Source organism: Pan paniscus, chromosome 2 (genome assembly GCF_029289425.2).
Source record: "Pan paniscus chromosome 2, NHGRI_mPanPan1-v2.0_pri, whole genome shotgun sequence".
In the NCBI taxonomy this organism is placed as follows: Eukaryota; Metazoa; Chordata; class Mammalia; order Primates; family Hominidae; genus Pan; species Pan paniscus.
Genome location: NC_085926.1, coordinates 120,675,081 through 120,695,758, shown reverse-complemented (window position 1 = coordinate 120,695,758; position 20,678 = coordinate 120,675,081). Strand labels below are relative to the sequence as shown.

The following is a 20,678-nucleotide window of genomic DNA, read 5'->3' as shown; positions in this document are numbered from 1 at the left end:
GAGCTAACTACTGAGTGACTCAGAGGCAGGTGATGTATACTGTGTGGAGTGGAATGGTGAGAGATTTCATCACACTACTCAGAATTGCATGAAACTTAAAGCTTATAAATTGTTTAATTCTGGAATTTTTCACTTAATATTTTCTGACTGAGATTGCCCACGGGTAACTGAAACTGTGGAAAGTGAAACTGCAGATAAGGGCGGACTGCCATATTTCATCTTTTTTTGCTGCTAGGGTAAGGTCTTCTCTTCCATTCTGTCTTCTAACTGGATATTATTAGTGTATATGATATCTATTGATTTTTGTGTTAATTTGAATTATTTTATTTTGTGGTAGTTTTATATTGACTTTCTGGGGTTTTCAGGTATCTCTCAGATTACCTGAAAATTAACATAGTTTTTCTTCTTCCTTTCTAATTTGTTTGCCTATAATTGTGGGGTGGGGGTGGAGATTTGGTCTGATTACATTGGCTAATCCATCCAATTCATTAATAATAGGGGAGATAGTGGGCATCCTTGTCTTGTTCCTGACTATGAAATGCTAGATTTGCGGCTGAGTTGTATGTGTTTTATCATATTAAGTATCCATCAATTTCTATTTCATTACTTTTTGTTTTTTTCAAAATCAGGAAAAGGTATTGAATTTTGTTGAATTGATAAAGATGATTACATAATATTCTTCTTTAGTAAACACCTGGTATTGCAATAAATTATATCAATTGATTGCCTAATATTGATTCATCCTTAATTTCTGGAGTAAATACCACTTGGTTTTGATATACTGTTTTTTAATTTACCATAGTATACTGTTTGTTCATATTTTATTTAGATATGAATTTACATGGCCTCAATAACATGAAAGACTTCACCACAGTGTTTTAAAAGGCTTATTATATACTATTTAGTCATCTTTTGTATAATTTTCCAAAGGATTAGTATCATTGACTATAAACAGACTCCAAGGTAGTACTTAGAAGTAGGTAGCTAAGAACTTCATGCTGATTTCAAGTGGACGATTTCTGTCCTTCACCAAACCAGACCTCCAGTTCCTTCTTCAACATCTTTCTGTATAATTCTGTTTGAAGGCCATTCAATGTTTATTGAAAAACTGGAATGCACAATTGGAGTTAAATAATCATATCTTTCTCTGTCATATGTTGCTTTTATCATTGTCTCTTCAACATTGGACAATAATTCCTTCTTTTTGCCAAATTTAGCTCCAAAAAGCTCATAGGTTTTAGAGCCTACCATACTTATATAACTCAAGTTAACCCCAGGTTCTGATATTGCTTTCATGAATCACATACTTGGAAAAAAGTAGAGATTTTAGCTCTGTTCAAGTGGTGCAGGATTCATTTCTTCTTGGCTGGTGCCTTTTCATCTTTTTCACCTCCTTATTCGAGTATTGAAATGTATTTATCAGTATTTTTTCTAAACATTTTTAGAAAATATTTTGTTAATTTTAAAGCTTTTTCTCATTCTCAGCATTTTTCCTTTGTTATATCTTTTGTTATATTTATACATATAAAAGAATATGTAACATAATATATAATACAACGAGCACCAGTAAACTCATTACCTAACCCGAAAACTAGAATTTTTTATTTTTTTATTTTTTAGAGATGGAATCTCATTCTGTTGCCCAGGCTAGAGTGCAGTGGTGCGGTCATAGCTCACTGCAGCGTCAAACTCTTGGCCTCAAGCAGTACTTCCACTTTGGCCTCCAAAAGTGCTGGGATCACAGGCATGAGCCACCATGCCCAGCCTAGAATTTTATCAGTAACTTGCATTTGTGCTGTGTTCTTCCCAATCCCTTTCCTGTCTGTTCCGTTCACTCTCCTCATTCTCTTGTTTAAACAAAAAAGTTTTGTCACATTATCTGTCCATCTATCCATCTGTCTTATCTCTGTACACATATGCACACATATATATTTTTTTCTATTGGTTCTCTTTCTTTGGAGAACCTTGACTGATATACCATATGACCCAGCAATTCCATTCCTAGGTGTATACCCAAGGAAAATGAAAATATATGTCCACACAAAAACTTTTTTTGTTGTTGTTTGAGACGGAGTTTCGCTCTTGTTGCCCAGGCTGGAGTGCAATGGCGCGATCTCGGCTCACCGCAACCTCCGCCTCCCAGGTTCAGGCAATTCTCCTGCTTCAGCCTCCTGAGTAGCTGGGATTAAAGGCATGCACCACTAGGCCCAGCTAATTTTGTATTTTTAGTAGAGACGGGGTTTCTCCAAGTTGAAGCTGTTCTCGAACTCCTGACCTCAGGTGATCCACCCACCTTGGCCTCCCAAAATGCCAGGATTACAGGTGTGAGCCACCGTGCCTGGCCCACACAAAAACTTCTACACGAATGTTTACAGTAGTAGTATTCATAATAGCCCAAAGTGACACAACTCAAATATCAATCATCTGATGAGTGGATAAACAAAATGTGGTATATGTGTACAATGGAATGTTTTTCAACTATCACAAGGAATGAAATACTGATGCATGCTATAGCCTGGCTAAATCTTATGGTATATAATGAATCTAATGTTATGTGTTATGTCTGTATCTGGTTATCTGACTGTATCTTCTGTTGGTTCTGTTTCTCTGAGGAACTCCGATACACCATATGATCCAGTAATCCCATTTGTATGAGTATATACGTAGATAGATATCTTTACATGATATCTACATATACGTAAATGTAGATATCTATAAATACATAGATAGAAATGTCTGTATTTATATAGAGAACAAGAGATTGAGATTTACTTTAAGGAATGGGCTTACTTGATTATAGTGGCTGGCATGTCTGAAATTTGTAGGGCAGGCTGGCAGGCTGGAAACTCACAAAGGACTTCTATTACAGTCTTGAGGCAGAATTTTTTTCTCTAAGACATCTCAGTTTTTGCTCTTAAGGACTTCAACTAATTGGGTAAGGACCACATACATTATTGAGTATAATCTCCTTTACATAAAGTCAGTTGATTGTAAATGCTAATAATATCTTCAAGTTATCTTCACAGCAACATCCAGATTATTGTTTGACCAAACAACTGGGCGCTATTGTATAGCCACCTTGACTCAAAATTAATCATTACATATGGTAACTCTGTGTTTAACCTTTTGAGGAACTCCCAGGTTTCTGAAGCACCATTTTACATTCCCACCAGCAATGTATGAAGATTCTGATTTCTCTGCATCCTCACCAACACTTGTTAATATCTGTCTTTTTTTTATTAGCACTATCCTGGTGTGAAGTGGTATCTCATCATGGAGATTTGCTTTTTTAAGTTCAATATTGTGTTTCTAAGATTCATTTGTGTTGTCACATGTAAGCTGTTCATTCATTTTCACTGTGATATAATACTGTGTTAAGGTAGTCCATAATTTATTCATTATTAATATTTATTCATTGTTACTATTTTAGTTACTATTCATATATTAATATATGTATATATATCAATAATTTATTATATTTATAATAATTTATATATTATTCATTGTTCTATTGATGGATGATTCAGTGTTCAGTTTTTTGCTTCTATGAACAGAATATTCTTGTACATGTTTCCTGGCACACATGTGCAAAAGTTTATCTAGACTGTGTATAAATCTCAGAGTGGTATTGCTGGTCCATAGGGTATACAATACTCAAGTTTACGAGATAATGCCACCCATGTTTTCCAAATGTCTCTCTCAGTTTGCTTTCCCATTAGTGTATAAGACTTTTGTCTCTCAATGTCCCACTTGGAACTATCAGGCCCCTTTTTGCCAATTTCATGGATTTCTCAATTTGCGCTTCCCTGGCGGCTAAACATATCTTCATATGTTTATTAGTCCTCTGATTGCTCCTTTTTAAAATGCTTATCATTGTGTCTTTTGCCCATTTTTTAAAATTTGCTCATTTCTCTTATTGATATGTGTAGATTATTCTACACATTAATATTTTATCAGTTATATATGTTACAGGCATCTAGTTTGTTTTTTTTCCTTTGTGGTGTTTTTTGGTAAACAGAAGTTGTTGATTTTAATGCAGTGCCTCATTAATGCTATACCTTATATTTACTCTGTCTTAAAGCCACGTTTAGATGGATAGCCATCTCATTCTTGTAGCCAAGCATGTTTATTGTAATTTTTCTTCCATCTCTGAAATAATTTGCTTGTCAGACTCTATAGGGATTATTCCTCTGTATGTGGTACTTTAAAAAAAAAACTTTAAACATGTCAAATAATGGAAAAGATTGGAGAAAATATCATAAGGTGATTCATACTTAAGGCCATGTCTTATAGATAGAATACATACTTAAATTTGATTGGTGAAATATTCTGCAGCTCTTCTAGATGGCAGGTGATAGTAAATACACAAAAATTGTGGTTCTACCAATAGCATATTCATTCCTTCTATAACAAAGCTTATATTAATGAGAGAACAGAAGATGAAATTAAAACAGACTTTATTATCTCTTAAAAAGCCATGAGACTTAACAAAAGTTAAAAGCGTGTTTTTTTAATTCAGGAAGAGGATCACCTAGCCCGGGTAGAAGAGGCAATCACCCGTATGCTTGTGTGTGCCCTGAAAACTGCAGAGAATCCACAAAATACCAGAGCCTGGTTAAACCCCACTGAGGTAGGCGGCTTCTGGTCTTCATCATGGCAGTTAGTTTCCTGTGGTAAACCAGCCCTGACTAGAGCATATGTTTTCCATTATAACTAAATGTATGTAACCATTTTAAAGGGTTTTTCTTTTCCCTTAGGTTGAGGAAACGTCCCATGCAGTCAACTGTTGCTACTTAAATGCAGCTGTTTCTGCATTTTTTGATCGTTGCAGAACATCTGAGGTAGTAGAAATCCAAGCACTGAGAACAGATGGAGAGCACATGAAAAAGGAAGAATTAAATGTGTGCAACCACATGGAGGTGGGCCAAACAGGTAGCCAGAACTTGACCACAGGAACAGACAAACCGGAGGCAGCAAGTCCCTTTGGCCCTGATCTGGTCCCTGTAGCACAGAGGTCCGAAGAACCGCCTTCAGAAAGAGGAGGCATATTTGGAAGTGATGGGAAAGACTTTGTGGACAAGGATGGAGAACACTTTGGAAAATTGCATTGTGCCAAGAGACAACAAATAATGAGCAACAGTGAAAATGCAATTGAGGAACAGATTGCCTCAAATACTACTACGGCTCCTTCTCAAACATTCATTTCTACGGATGACTTGCTGGACTGCTTGGTGAATCCACAAGTAACCAGGATGGTGGCACAACTTTTGATACAAGGAAGAAGTTTATGATGCAAGTGGAAGATGACTTTTAAAATAATATTTTTTAAATATATATTTTTAAGTAGTATGACTAAAATAAAGATGAACCAGCAAAAGGTCAGTTTGCACGTTTGTAAATGTATTTATCCTTACCGAATTACATGTCAGTCTGTTGCCACCTTCTTTCATGCACATTCCTCTTTGGCCAAACTGGCTGCTCTTTGTTTGTAAGCTTTTGTTCCTCTCTCATCCCATACTTTTAGCCTGTGTCAAATGTAAGTCCCAAGTATTTCCAGCAGGAAGTAATGTCTTCCTCAGCCTCAACCAGGGACCAGCCGGCTGCTTACTTTTGCAAATAAAATTTTACTAGAACACGGCCATGCCATTCATTTACATATTGTCTATGATGTCTTCAGGATTACGACGGCAGTGTTGAGTAGTGACAGAGAGTGTATGGCCCAGAAAAAATATTCAGTATCTGTTCCTTTACAGAAAAGCTTTGTCAGCCTCTGGTCTAATGGATCCAGTGGGTCTGGAGTCTAGCCTCGCTCTGAAGTGATCTCACTTGTAACAGCTGCAGAATTCTCACTGGTTATCCCCTGTCATTCAGAGTAGGATACCAATCAGGAGAAAAGTAGTTGTGGGTTCAGTATGAGGCCTCTTTAGGCAAGGAACTTGGACATCTAGGGACACCAATCCTAGGGCTAAAAAGGACGCAAACTCCCCAAACAGTGACTAAAGGCTTAGCTCAGTGAAATTGATCCCACTCTCATTACATTTGCAAGATCCAGGGATAATTAATTACCATTACTGTCTAAGAAGGAATTTAGAAATTAGAAAAGCATATTGATCTCTGAGTAACCATGCATGAAACAAATACACAACAGAAAAGATATGCAAAGTCACCTTTGAGATGAACTGATTGCTGGCTATCCTACTGTCCTCAAGGTAATGAGTATCAGTAAATCCAAAGAAAGTACGTGTTGTCACAGAGGGAAGGAGGGTGTTGTTATGTAAGCATGCCAGGGAAAGAAGGGCCTGAAAAGAGCCCTTCTGTGGCTTTTATCTCCATCTGACCACTATGTATTTACCTATGAATTTCATTACTATCTCTCTCAACCAAAATGTAACTCCTTAAGGGTAGGGACTGTGATTATTGCTGTTATTTGTAGAGCCGCAATGAGTACCCAGCATGTAGTAGGTGCTTATTAAATATTTGAATGAATGAATAATAAAAATGAGACCTCATTGACAATACCTCATCAAGTACATTGGGACAGAGAATGTGGCCAAAGTAAGGTAGCTGTGATTCTTGGTATAGTCCTTTATTTATTTATTTATTTATTCATTCATTTTATTATTATTGTACTTTAAGTTTTACGGTGCATGTGCACAATGTACAGGTTTGTTACATGTGTATACATGTGCCATGTTGGTGTACTGCACCCATTAACTCATCATTTAGCATTAGGTGTATCTCCTAATGCTATCCCTCCCCCTCCCCCCACCCCACAACAGGCCCTGGTGTGTGATGTTCCCCTTCCTATGTCCATGTGTTCTCATTGTTCAATTCCCACCTATGAGTGAGAACGTGCGGTGTTTGGTTTTTTGTCCTTGCGATAGTTTGCTGAGAATGATGATTTCCAGTTTCATCCATGTCCCTACAAAGGACATGAACTCATCCTTTTTTATGGCTGCATAGTATTCCATGGTGTATATGTGCCACATTTTCTTCATCCAGTCTATCGTTGTTGGACATTTGGGTTGGTTCCAAGTCTTTGCTATTGTGAATAGTGCCGCTATAAACATACGTGTGCATGTGTCTTTATAGCAGCATGATTTATAGTCCTTTGGGTATATACCCAGTAATAGGATGGCTGGGTCAAATGGTATTTCTAGTTCTAGATGCTTGAGGAATCGCCACACTGACTTCCACAATGGTTGAACTAGTTTACAGTCCCACCAACAGTGTAAAAGTGTTCCTATTTCTTCATATCCTCTCCAGCACCTGTTGTTTCCTGACATTTTAATGATCGCCATTCTAACTGGTGTGAGATGGTATCTCATTGTGGTTTTGATTTGCATTTCTCTGATGGCCAGTGATGATGAGCATTTTTTCATGTGTTTTTTGGCTGCATAAATGTCTTCTTTTGAGAAGTGTCTGTTCATGTCCTTTGCCCACTTTTTGATGGGGTTGTTTGTTTTTTTCTTGTATATTTGTTTGAGTTCATTGTAGATTCCGGATATTAGCCGTTTGTCAGATGAGTAGGTTGTGAAAATTTTCTCCCATTCTGTAGGTTGCCTGTTCACTCTGATGGTAGTTTCTTTCGCTGTGCAGAAGCTCTTTAGTTTAATTAGATCCCATTTGTCAATTTTGGCTTCTGTTGCCATTGCTTTTGGTGTTTTAGACATGAAGTCCTTGCCCATGCCTACGTCCTGAATGGTATTGCCTAGGTTTTCTTCTAGGGTTTTTATGGTTTTAGGTCTAACATGTAAGTCTTTAATCCATCTTGAATTAATTTTTGTATAAGGTGTAAAGAAGGGATCCAGTTTCAGCTTTCTACATATGGCTAGCCAGTTTTCCCAGCACCATTTATTAAATAGGGAATCCTTTCCCCATTTCTTGTTTTTGTCAAGTTTGTCAAAGATCAGATAGTTGTAGACATGTGGCATTATTTCTGAGGGCTCTGTTCTGTTCCATTGATCTATATCTCTGTTTTGGTACCAGTACCATGCTGTTTTGGTTACTGTAGCCTTGTAGTATAGTTTGAAGTCAGGTAGCGTGATGCCTCCGGCTTTGTTCTTTTGGCTTAGGATTGACTTGGCGATGCGGGCTCTTTTTTGGTTCCATATGAACTTTAAAGTAGTTTTTTCCAATTCTGTGAAGAAAGTCATTGGTAGCTTGATGGGGATGGCATTGAATCTGTAAATTACCTTGGGCCGTATGGCCATTTTCACAATATTGATTCTTCCAACCCATGAGCATGGAATGTTCTTCCATTTGTTTATATCCTCTTTTATTTCATCGAGCAGTGGTTTGTAGTTCTTCTTGAAGAGGTCCTTCACATCCCTTGTAAGTTGGATTCCTAGGTATTTTATTCTCTTCGAAGCAATTGTGAATGGGAGTTCACTCATGATTTGGCTCTCTGTTTGTCTGTTATTTGTGTATAAGAATGCTTGTGATTTTTGTACATTGATTTTGTATCCTGAGACTTTGCTGAAGTTGCTTATCAGCTTAAGGAGATTTTGGGCTGAGACAGTGGGGTTTTCTAGATATACAATCATGTCATCTGCAAACAGGGACAATTTGACTTCCTCTTTTCCTAATTGAATACCCTTTATTTCCTTCTCCTGCCTAATTGCCCTGGCCAGAACTTCCAACACTATGTTGAATAGAAGTGGTGAGAGAGGGCTTCCCTGTCTTATGCCAGTTTTCAAAGGGAATGCTTCCAGTTCTTGCCCATTCAGTATGATATTGGCTGTGGGTTTGTCATAGATAGCTCTTATTATTTTGAGATACATCCCATCAATACCTAATTTATTGAGAGTTTTTAGCATGAAGCGTTGTTGAATTTTGTCAAAGGCCTTTTCTGCATCTATTGAGATAATCATGTGGTTTTTGTCTTTGGTTCTGTTTATATGCTGGATTACATTTATTGATTTGCGTTTGTTGAACCAGCGTTGCATCCCAGGGATGAAGCCCACTTGATCATGGTGGATAAGCTTTTTGATGTGCTGCTGGATTCGGTTTGCCAGTATTTTATTGAGGATTTTTGCATCAATGCTCATCAAGGATATTGTTCTAAAATTCTCTTTTTTGGTTGTGTCTCTGCCAGGCTTTGGTATCAGGATGATGCTGGCCTCATGAAATGAGTTAGGGAGGATTCCCTCTTTTTCTATTGATTGGAATAGTTTCAGAAGGAATGGTACCAGCTCCTCCTTGTACCTCTGGTAGAATTCGGCTGTGAATCCATCTGGTCCTGGACTCTTTTTGTTGGTAAACTATTGATTATTGCCACAATTTCAGAGCCTGTTATTTGTCTATTCAGAGATTCAACTTCTTCCTGGTTTAGTCTTGGGAGGATGTATGTGTCGAGGAATTTATCCATTTCTTCTAGATTTTCTAGTTTATTTGTGTAGAGGTGTTTGTAGTATTCTCTGATGGTAGTTTGTATTTCTGTGGGATCGGTGGTGATATCCCCTTTATCATTTTTTATTGCGTCTATTTGATTCTTCCCTCTTTTCTTCTTTATTAGTCTTGCTAGCGGTCTATCAATTTTGTTGATCTTTTCAAAAAACCAGCTCCTGGATTCATTACTTTTTTGAAGGGTTTTTTGTGTCTCTATTTCCTTCAGTTCTGCTCTGATTTTAGTTATTTCTTGCCTTCTGCTAGCTTTTGAATGTGTTTGCTCTTGCTTTTCTAGTTCTTTTAATTGTGATGTTAGGGTGTCAATTTTGGATCTTTCCTGCTTTCTCTTGTGGGCATTTAGTGCTATAAATTTCCCTCTACACACTGCTTTGAATGTGTCCCAGAGATTCTGGTATGTTGTGTCTTTGTTCTTGTTGGTTTCAAAGAACGTCTTTATTTCTGCCTTCATTTCGTTATGTACTCAGTAGTCATTCAGGAGCAGGTTGTTCAGTTTCCATGTAGTTGAGCAGTTTTGAGTGAGTTTCTTAATCCTGAGTTCTAGTTTGATTGCACTGTGGTCTGAGAGACAGTTTGTTGTAATTTCTGTTCTTTTACATTTGCTGAGGAGAGCTTTACTTCCAACTATGTGGTCAATTTTGGAATAGGTGTGGTGTGGTGCTGAAAACAATGTATATTCTGTTGATTTGGGGTGGAGAGTTCTGTAGATGTCTGTTAGGTCCGCCTGGTGCAGAGCTGAGTTCAATTCCTGGGTATCCTTGTTAACTTTCTGTCTCGATCTGTCTAATGTTGACAGTGGGGTGTTAAAGTCTCCCATTATTATTGTGTGGGAGTCTAAGTCTCTTTGTAGGTCACTCAGGACTTGCTTCATGAATCTGGGTGCTCCTGTATTGGGTGCATATATATTTAGGATAGTTAGCTCTTCTTGTTGAATTGATCCCTTTACCATTATGTAATGGCCTTCTTTGTCTCCTTTGATCTTTGTTGGTTTAAAGTCTGTTTTATCAGAGACTAGGATTGCAACCCCTGCCTTTTTTTGTTTTCCATTTGCTTGGTAGATCTGCCTCCATCCCTTGATTTTGAGCCCATGTGTGTCTCTGCACATGAGATGGGTTTCCTGAATACAGCACACTGATGGGTCTTGACTCTTTATCCAATTTGCCAGTCTGTGTCTTTTAATTGGAGCATTTAGCCCATTTACAATTTAAAGTTAATATTGTTATGTGTGAATTTGATCCTGTCATTATGATATTAGCTGGTTATTTTGCTCGTTAGTTGATGCAGTTTCTTCCTAGCCTTGACGGTCTTTACAATTTGGCATGTTTTTGCAGTGGCTGGTACCGGTTGTTCCTTTCCATGTTTAGTGCTTCCTTCAGGAGCTCTTTTAGGGCAGGCCTGGTGGTGACAAAATCTCTCAGCATTTGCTTGTCTGTAAAGTATTCTATTTCTACTTCACTTGTGAAGCCTAGTTTGGCTGGATATGAAATTCTGGGTTGAAAATTCTTTTCTTTAAGAATGTTGAATATTGGCCCCCACTCTCTTCTGGCTTGTAGAGTTTCTGCCGAGAGATCCGCTGTCAGTCTGATGGGCTTCTCTTTGTGGGTAACCCGACCTTTCTCTCTGGTTGCCCTTAACATTTTTTCCTTCATTTCAACTTTGGTGAATCTGACAATTATGTGTCTTGGAGTTGCTCTTCTCGAGGAGTATCTTTGTGGCGTTCTCTGTATTTCCTGAATCTGAATGTTGGCCTGCCTTGCTAGATTGGGGAAGTTCTTCTGGATAATATCCTGCAGAGTGTTTTCCAACTTGGTTCCATTCTCCCCGTCACTTTCAGGTACACCAATCAGACGTAGATTTGGTCTTTTCACATAGTCCCATATTTCTTGGAGACTTTGTTCTTTTCTTTTTATTCTTTTTTCTCTAAACTTCCCTTCTCACTTCATTTCATTCATTTCATCTTCCATCACTGATACCCTTTCTTCCAGTTGATCACATTGGCTCCTGAGGCTTCTGCATTCTTCACGTAGTTCTTGAGCCTTGGCTTTCAGCTCCATCAGCTCCTTTAAGCACTTCTCTGCATTGGTTATTCTAGTTATACATTCGTCTAATTTTTTTTCAAAGTTCTTAACTTCTTTGCCATTGGTTTGATTGAATTTCCTCCTGTAGCTCAGAGTAGTTTGAGCGTCTGAAGACTTCTTCTCTCAACTCGTCAAAGTCATTCTCCGTCCAGCTTTGTTCCATTGCTGGTGAGGAGCTGCGTTCCTTTGGAGGAGGAGAGGCACTCTGCTTTTTAGAGTTTCCAGTTTTTCTGCTTTGTTTTCTCCCCATCTTTGTGGTTTTATCTACTTTTGGTCTTTGATGATGGTGACGTACAGATGGGTTTTGGGTGTGCATGTCCTTTGTTAGTTTTCATTCTAACAGACAGGACCCTCAGCTGCAGGTCTGTTGAAGTTTGCTAGAGGTCCACTCCAGATGCTGTTTGCCTGGGTATCAGCAGCGGTGGCTGCAGAACAGCGGTGGCTGTAGAACAGCGGATTTTCGTGAACCACAAATGCTGCTGCCTGATCGGTCCTCTGGAAGTTTTGTCTCAGAGGAGTACCCGGCCATGTGAGGTGTCAGTCTGCCCCTACTGGGGGGTGCCTCCCAGTTAGGCTGCTCGAGGGTCAGGGACCCACTTGAGGAGGCAGTCTGCCCGTTCTCAGATCTCCAGCTGCGTGCTGGGAGAACCACTACTCTCTTCAAAGCTGTCAGACAGGGACATTTAAGTCTGCAGAGGTTACTGCTGTCTTTTTGTTTGTCTGTGCCCTGCCCCCAGAGGTGGGGCCTACAGTGGCAGGCAGGCCTCCTTGAGCTGTGGTGGGCTCCACCCAGTTGGAGCTTCCCGGCTGCTTTGTTTACCTAAGCAAGCCTGGGCGATGGCAGGCGCCCCTCCCCCAGCCTCACTGCCACCTTGCAGTTTGATCTCAGACTGCTGTGCTAGCAATCAGCGAGAGTCGGTGGGTGTAGGACCCTCCGAGCCATATGTGGGATATAATCTCCTGGTGTGCTGTTTTTTAAGCCCGTTGGAAAAGCGCAGTATTCGGGTGGGAGTGACCCAATTTTCCAGGTGCTGTCTGTCACCCCTTTCTTGGACTGGGAAAGGGAACTCCCTGACCCCTTGCACTTCCTGAGTGAGGCAATGCCTCGCCCTGCTTTGGCTTGCGCACGGTGCGCTGCACCCACTGTCCTGCACCCACTGTCTGGCACTCCCTAGTGAGATGAACCCGGTACCTCAGATGGAAATGCAGAAATCACCTGTCTTCTGCGTCGCTCATGCTGGGAGCTGTAGACCAGAGCTGTTCCTATTCGGCCATCTTGGCTCCACCCCCACCTTGGTATATTCCTATTGCAGAAATAGACATCGTTTACTGCAGATATTTTACTTTTTATGCTTCCTACTCCTTTGACCACTTTTTCAAACTGCAGATAGTGACCTATTATAAAATCAGTGTAGTGGGTGAGACCAGCATGTTTTTTTTGCTCTGTTTTGGTTTTTTGTTTCGAGATGGAGTCTCGCTCTGTTGCTCAGGCCGGAGTGCAGTGGCCCGATCTCAGCTCACTGCAACCTCTGCCACCTGGGTTCAAGCGATTTTCTCAGCCTCCTGAGTAGCTGGGATTATAGGTGCACACCACCATGCCCAGCTAATTTTTGTATTTTTTTTTAGTAGAGACAGGGTTTCACCATATTGGCCATGCTGGTCTCGAACTCCTGACCGTGTTATCTGCCCACATCAGCCTCCCAAAGTGCTGGGATTACAGAGACTAGCTTTTTTTTTTTTAATGGAATAAAATAATGTCACTGAACTGGAATACTCTATTATTTCAGGACACCTTTATGAAAAATATTTCAGGGTAAGTATATCTCATAAAACTTTTCAGTTACATCTGTGTATGTATTGGGCTTGATATAAAATGTATTTTTTAGTGTAGGTTGGGGTCAGGAAAGTTTACAAGGTGTTTTGAGACAAAACATTTAATTCAATTAGAGTTAAGTCTTTGACATGCTGAGACCTGGGAGAAGAGTTAACACATTGTTATGTATGGATTTCTATGGTATGAAACGGATTATGGGGGGTAATTTCCTGATTTCGTAGAGACTACAAGGCAGCAAGAGATTCTGGTTATCCGCAAAGAGTGATGTGAGAAAAGAGAGTGAAAGGGGGGCTGTCAGCCACTACAGTAGCTGGGTCCCTTTTCATCCTGCATTTCACAGGTAAGCTGCCTGAGTGAGTGATACCATTGATTAAAGAGACCCTCAGCTGGGCACGGTGGCTCATGCCTGTAATCCCAGCACTTTGGGAGGCCAAGGTGGGCAGATCACCTGAGGTCAGGAGTGTGGGACCAGCCTGGCAAACATGGTGAAACCCCATCTCTACTAAAAATAAAAAATTAGCCGAGTGTGGTGGCGCACACCTGCAGTCCCAGCTACTCGGGAGGCTGAGGCAAGAGAATTGCTTGAACCCAGTAGGCAGAGGTTGCCATGAGCCAAGATCACACCACTGCACTCCAGCCTGGGCGCCAAAGTAGTTAAAGAATACAAACCCGGCCGAATGTGCCTATAATCCCAGCTAAGCCAGGGAGATTGCTTGAGCCCAGCTTGAGCAACATAGTAAAACCTCTATCCTTAAAAAAATTAAAAAATAAATAAAAGCTCAGCCTTCTGCCTAACATCACAGAATCAAGGGAGCAGCAGCAGCTGCCTTATCCATTAGGTGCAGTAGACAATGGCTAGGGCCCATGAATCTTTTAGGAGGCCACAAAAATGTTTTAGTTTCTTTTAAAATGAGGAACAAAATATATAATCCAGCCTCAACTTCATTTGTGTTCATGTCAATGCAGTTGCAAATTATATTTAATTTTTTTATGCAATAAAGGGCCCACAATGGCAAAAGTGCCTGAGGCCCATGAACATTTTAAGGTGGCTCTGGGTGTTAGAGATATCAGAATTATTTGAGGTGCTTGCCCAAAATGCAGATTCTTGGGAACCACTTTAGTGCTATAGAATCTGACTCCTTTGGGATGAGGCCAGAGCTTGGAGTTTCAGCAAACACCTCAGGTGATCCAAATACCAAAAAAGAGAATTTCTGACCCTAGAGTAAACGATCAAGACCTATCACAGGTGCAAAGTGGACTTGTTTCAGCCGGGGCTACTTGCTGGGGTCAATAAGCCCTTCAGATTCACTGAACTATGGCTGTATTGTGCCCCTTCCTGTAATTTTCAACCAAATATTAATACACTGAGCATCCCTTCATGCTGTCATACTTAGTTGTTTTTTAATTATTATTATCAGCAGTGGTCTGTGTTTATCATTAAGCCCCCCTGTATTTGCCCTTTAGGATAAAAATGTTTACCATTAAATGACAGTTTTCAAGTATTTTATTTGAAAAGGAGCAAAATGACAGTTGACATACTTAGATTGAGGATAACTATAACATTACTGAATGGATTATTATTCTTCAGTGCGATACACTGATATTCAGCCTTGCCCTGAGTTAATCAAATCACTGGAGAACAAAAGCGAATAACAGCAGGTCTCTCTTTTTTATTCCAATTTCTTACATTTATTGTCAATGATGAATTCAGATGCCAGTGGCCTGCCTAGAAAGCCACTCTTAAGCAACAAGGAGTCTGCCAATCCACTTAAAAAACAAACCACAAGAGAAAAAAATCCAAAACCTCTATGTTAATGAAGCAGCAACTGTGGCCCCCTAGCCTCCTCCACTTCAAGTACAGGTGTTCCTAGCAGATTAAGTCCCTTAATCCTCCCAGCGACCCCTAGCATCTGATGTGCTATCTGCATTGGCTCCATGTCAGTATCAGCTCTGGCCTTGGCCAACAGAGCTTCAAATGAAGAGACTGTAATAGAAGAAGCCAGAAGGAAAAAACAAACAAGGGAAGATGGGGGTATTTCAAGACTGTCGGAGGTGTTCCTGAATCGGTGGCATTAATCTAGAGGCCATGTTCTGCAGTGGGAGAGCAATGGGCTTGACATCACAGGGACCAAGATTCAGTTGCCAGCTCTGAGGGTTCCTTTCTAGGTGATCTCAGGCAAGGAAGCTTCTTGCACTCTGAGCATGTTTCCTCAAGTTTCCAATGCAGAGATAATTCTGACCTCACAGGAATTGAGACAATGTGTGTGAAAGCACCTATTTTACTACCTGGCACACAATCTAGGTGCTCAATAGATGGTGCTTGAATCTTAAACTTACCTGGGGAAGTTTTTAAAACTTCACCATTCAATAGATAGGAGTTAGCAAATTAGCAATATGACTGCTTACTTCCTTTGGTTTATTTATACATAAGGCTTTAAAATTATCAAACGCTAGGCTGTCAAGGAAAATATACTATTTAATAATCTTAGAGTTCATTTAATCTCAGCACAGGGGAAGGGTTTCACAATGAAGATGTGTAGCAGGCGTTATCCCATTGTTATCACTGGGCAGAACAAAGACCAATGAGTAGACACTATAAGAAGGCACATTGGCTGGTCACGGTGGCTCACACCTGTAATCCCAGCAGTTTGGGAGGCTGAGGTGGGAGTTCGAGACCAGCCTGTCCAACATGGAGAAACCTCGTCTCTACTAAAAATACAAAATTAGCCGGGTGTGTTAGCGCATGCCTGTAATCCCAGCTACTCGGGAGGCTGAGGCAGGAGAATCACTTGAACCTGGGAGGCAGTGGCTGCAGTGAGCTGAGATCGCGCCATTGCACTCCAGCCTGGGCAACAAGAGTGAAACTCCGTCTCAAAAAAAAAAAAAAAAAAAAAGGCACATTTTGGTTCAGCATTAAAAAGAGCCTTCTGGCAATTGGAACCAGGGTTGTGCTGCGCAACTCCATGGGGCAGGATTCCCCTAGACCACAGCCACATCACAGCTCCTGGACCGTGCAGAGCGCAAGTACACTGCAGTCCCAGAGCCCTGGCCAGAGCTGTCCCACATGTCGCTGGCTAGTTTGTGAAGAATGAAGTTCCGTCATGGAATCTGTTCAATTTGAGGTAAAGTGATAGTGAGTCAAGAATGTTAAAGAGATAGTTCCTACTTTGGATGGGAGTCTGACTAGGCTTTTTTTAATTCTTCGTTGGTTTGTCAAACATTTATGGAGTATCCGTTGTACATCAGGCACAGACCTCATCCCAAGGGAAAAAAATTGACTAAGATACCATCCCTACTCCCAGGGAAGACAGAAGCCCTACCCACTGGGTAATACTGTGCTCCCCACAGCACTATGGCATCCTGACATGGGTCCTGTCTCCTGCAGTGGCAGCTGTGCTTAGCTGTGCCCTCTGTCTATAAGATTGTTATTCTCTCCTTCCTGAAAATACAAACCTGTTCTTTTCCCACAGATTTGATGTCCATACTTGTGGACACACAGTTGCAACTGCATTATCTCATTTAAATTTTCCAAGTTATTTGCTCTCAAGATAAGTTCATTTCCATTATGAAAGAGAAGCTGAAGAAAGACTGACTTCAGCGACAAAGAATAATCCTTGGATATTAGAAAAATCTGTTAAGAGGAATTAAAAAAAGCTAAAACTTGTTTTACAACTAGATATGTACAAATGGATAATAATTTTGTGGGAAGGATACCAAAGTGTTATTTTCTAAACGTAATAAGGTACTCTGGGTATGCTTGGTAGTCATAAAATGCCACAAATAAACTTGGATGGTGCACATTATCTGTGACAGTGTCATACAGGTCAGTAGGATTTTGAGGGTTCTTTGAAGGAGGCACAATTAATGAATGATTTCCGTGTGTATAGATTCCAGTAAGTACTCGCACATAATACACATGCTTTCTCCCATTTGCATCTGGTCTGGAGTATGTATCACTGGCAGAATAATTGGCATTGACAGCAAAATAGGTTCCCTTTCCATATGCCACAGCTGTGAAAAGAAAAACCATTTTTAAGCATTTCAATTTAATGTAAAATTTGATATGTTGGCCCAATCTGTTAAATAATGTTTTTTCTAAAGCCTCTCTTAAAATTTTTTGTGTGTGCTTTTCACTTTTAATCATCAATTTTTCTACCTAGAAGGGCCAGTCAGTCCCCTTTGGGATGAAATACAGTGAGTCCTACCCTGAAACTCGGGCTGCAACATGGCCACCAATGATGGGGGACCACAGTGAATCCACACTGTCCCAGCCAACTCGGGCTCTCATGGCTGACGCCTCATTCCAAGCAGCCAGATTACTCGCTTCCTTACCATTCTTTCCGGCATAGCTGCGGTTAAAGCCATTTCGATTGACGTGTGGCACGGAGCCAGCATCTGTCCCATGGAAGAGTTGCTTCTCATTCATTGTCTGGCCATTCTTGGCATCCATAGTTTTTTTCTTTGCCTGGTAGCTATTCCAGAGATCTGGATTCTGGATCCTCTCAATCTGCAAATTAATAAAGAATAATATTCTGCCAGTTCCAAGAGCACTTGCCAATATACAGCAAATGAAACATGATCACTATGTTTCATAAATAAAAGCACACTAAACAGCAAATCCAATGCCAGACAGCAGCTTTCTGCATTCAGAAACCTTTTTAGATCCAGTGTTTCATAAAAACAGGCAATGGGAAGAATGTTGGTTTAATTTTTAACATCTTTTATGTACCGCATGAGATCAAACAAGGTTTAGGATTTTAAGTACTCATGACATGAATTCTGCTGACCCAGCCTCTGCAACTTCTGCTTTTTACACATACTCTAATGACTGCTCCTGTTGCTGTCCACCTCACTTTGCACTTTTCCTCTCACCACCTCAGTCCTTCTGGGATACTGGTTGACCTAGTTGTGTACTAACAGTAAGAGAAGGAACAGAGTATCTAGGCAAGAATGAAATTAACTAATGAAAATTAATCTCTGGTCCAGTTGGAAGACCGGTGCATGAATCTTGAATGTTGTAGACCAAAGTGGCCATGCTTTGACCATACTCTTTAGGCAGTGGCCTCCAGGGCGGTGGTGGAAACTGCTTGGGTCCTGGGTTGCAGTTCTACTTCTAAACTCCCCTAGTCACCAAGTAGTAGCAGTTTCATAAGGCTGTCCTGGGAAGACCGAGGGGTGGGTAAAGGTGACCAAAGTCCCTCATGGAAATGCACAAGGTAAAGGTTCCCTGTTGTCCATGTTGTCAGAATGTTTTCCGTTTTGGAGAACTCTCAGGCTTAACACCATTACCTGCTATCATCTGGTTCTTTTTTTTTTTTTTTTTTTTTCCAGTTTTGGGTTTTCTCTTTTTAATTAAGATACAATTCGCACTCTAATTCAAAGTCTCGGCATTAACATATATTTTGTTGACCTGGTTGATGATTTTAAAATTATTTTTCCTTTGTATTCTTTACCTACAGCTAAATTTCTAATCTTCAAAATGCCTACATTCATTTCATTTACCTTACATTTTATCTTACTCATTTTTAAAGCCTTCAACATTTTTTGAGTTTTGAAATAATTCTCAATTTCTTAGTCTCTTAATTCTTAAATTTAAAAAGGTTGTTTCTTTTAAAATTTTTAAAAATAATTATGTCAAGTAATTTTTGAATATAGTAACCTGATTCTACATTTCTCATGGGATAAATTCTAAGGTAAAAAAAAATTGCAAATAAATCTTAAACTTTATTTAGTAGGTTTATTATTAGCAGCAGATGTCTAGCCAGGGTAGATTACTTTTATCAGACCAACCTCTCACCAACAACTACTAGAAGAGCTAGAGAGGAAGAAAAGTCTATTTGAAGCCATCAAGGATTTGATGAACTAAGATTGCAGAGAGAAGGGAAGTATGGTGAAACAGTAAAATCAGAAGACAATAATTTCTTCAAAGTGCTGAAAGAAAATAATTGCCATCCAAACTTCTATGCCCAGCAAAAATATCCTTCAAAGAATGAAAGAGAAAGAGACATTTTCAGATAAATAAAAACTGAGAGAATTCATCACTACCAGATCTGCATTGGAAGAAATACTAAATCTAGATGAAAAATTATCCCACATGGAAGCATGGAAATATAGGAAGAATTGAAGGACACTGGAAATAAATGGTAAATATGTTGGTACATATAAATAAATATAAACAAATTAAAAATGTTTCATCGGGTTTCAAATATAAATAGAATTAAAATGTGTGTTAAAAGCAACACAAAAAGCAGAAGAGAGATAAATAAGGCTTAAAGTATTCAAAGGTCTTTGCATTGTCTGGGGAATGATGAATATACTAATTTACATTACAGTTCAATAAGTCAAGGATGCATGTTATAATCTCTAGGGTAAGCAATGAAAGAATTAGAATGTATAACTAACAACATAATAGGGGTGAAAATGAAATAGAAATAATGCAAAAGAAACCAGGAAAAGATAAAAAAGAACAAAGAATAGATATGATAAATAGAAAACAGAGATTAATATGGTACATTTAAACCCAAACATATCAGTAAGTACAGTAAGTAAGATTAAGTACTCCAGTTAAAAGATAAAAGATTGTCAGGCTGGATGATGAAAAGCAAAACTCAAGTATATGTTGCTATCAAGAGACACATCTTAAATATACACCTATTATAAGATTAAAAGAAAAAGAGTGGGAAAAGATATACCATAACATGCTAACAATAACCAAAAGAAAGCTGGCATAGCTATTTTAATATTGCTAATAATAATTTTGGTATGATAATTTTGAAACAATTGTATGTATTCTATAGGATGAAACAAGTAAGAATGTACTATTATTAAAAGCCAAAATTATATTTTGTACACAAAATGACATAAAATATTAAGATATTAAGAAAAAATTCACCTCTGCCCAGCCGCCCTGTCTGGGAGGTGGGGAGCACCTCTGCCTGGCCACTGCCCCGTCTGGGAGGTGGGGAGCACCTCTGCCCAGCCGCCACCCCATCTGGGAACTGAGGAGCACCTCTGCCCAGCCGCCCCATCTGGGAGGTGAGGAGTGCCTCTGCCCGGCCGCCCCATCTAGGAAGTGAGCGCCTCTGCCCAGCCGCCCCGTATGGGAAGTGAGGAGCGCCTCTGCCCAGCCGCCCTGTCTGGGAGGTGTACCCAACAGCTCCGAAGAGACAGCGACCATTGAGAACGGGCCATGATGACGATGGTGGTTTTGTCGAAAAGAAAAGGGGGAAATGTGGGGAAAAGAAAGAGAGAACAGATTGTTACTGTGTCTGTGTAGAAAGAAGTAGACATAGGAGACTCCATTTTGTTCTGTACTAAGAAAAATTCTTCTGCCTTGGGATGCTGTTAATCTACAACCT

General features: G+C 39.8%; 2 protein-coding genes across 6 annotated transcripts in view; one reads left to right on the top strand and one right to left on the bottom strand.

Annotated features, from left to right (window-relative positions):
• The window catches only part of HSPBAP1 (HSPB1 associated protein 1), a 70,241-nt gene that overhangs the window by 44,470 nt on the left and 5,093 nt on the right, over positions 1 to 20,678 (top strand). For 3 of the 5 annotated variants that reach the window (XM_034957188.3, XM_055110352.2, XM_008950500.6), the window contains 2 exons: positions 4,520 to 4,630; positions 4,758 to 5,650. In XM_034957188.3, the coding sequence (XP_034813079.2) occupies positions 4,520 to 4,630; positions 4,758 to 5,291 (645 nt within the window). In that variant the 3' untranslated portion in view covers positions 5,292 to 5,650. Of the gene's footprint in view, positions 1 to 4,519; positions 4,631 to 4,757; positions 5,651 to 20,678 lie in introns of those variants that run through there. The other 2 variants (XR_010111455.1, XR_010111456.1) reach the window with 1 other exon arrangement.
• PARP14 (poly(ADP-ribose) polymerase family member 14) overlaps positions 14,807 to 20,678 on the bottom strand; it is a 50,524-nt gene continuing 44,652 nt past the window's right edge. Inside the window, exons 16-17 of the mRNA XM_003825201.4 lie at positions 17,653 to 17,827; positions 14,807 to 17,331 (exon numbers count right to left, since the gene is read on the bottom strand). Of these exons, the coding sequence (XP_003825249.3) occupies positions 17,042 to 17,331; positions 17,653 to 17,827 (465 nt within the window). The 3' untranslated portion in view covers positions 14,807 to 17,041. The remainder of the gene's footprint in view (positions 17,332 to 17,652; positions 17,828 to 20,678) is intronic.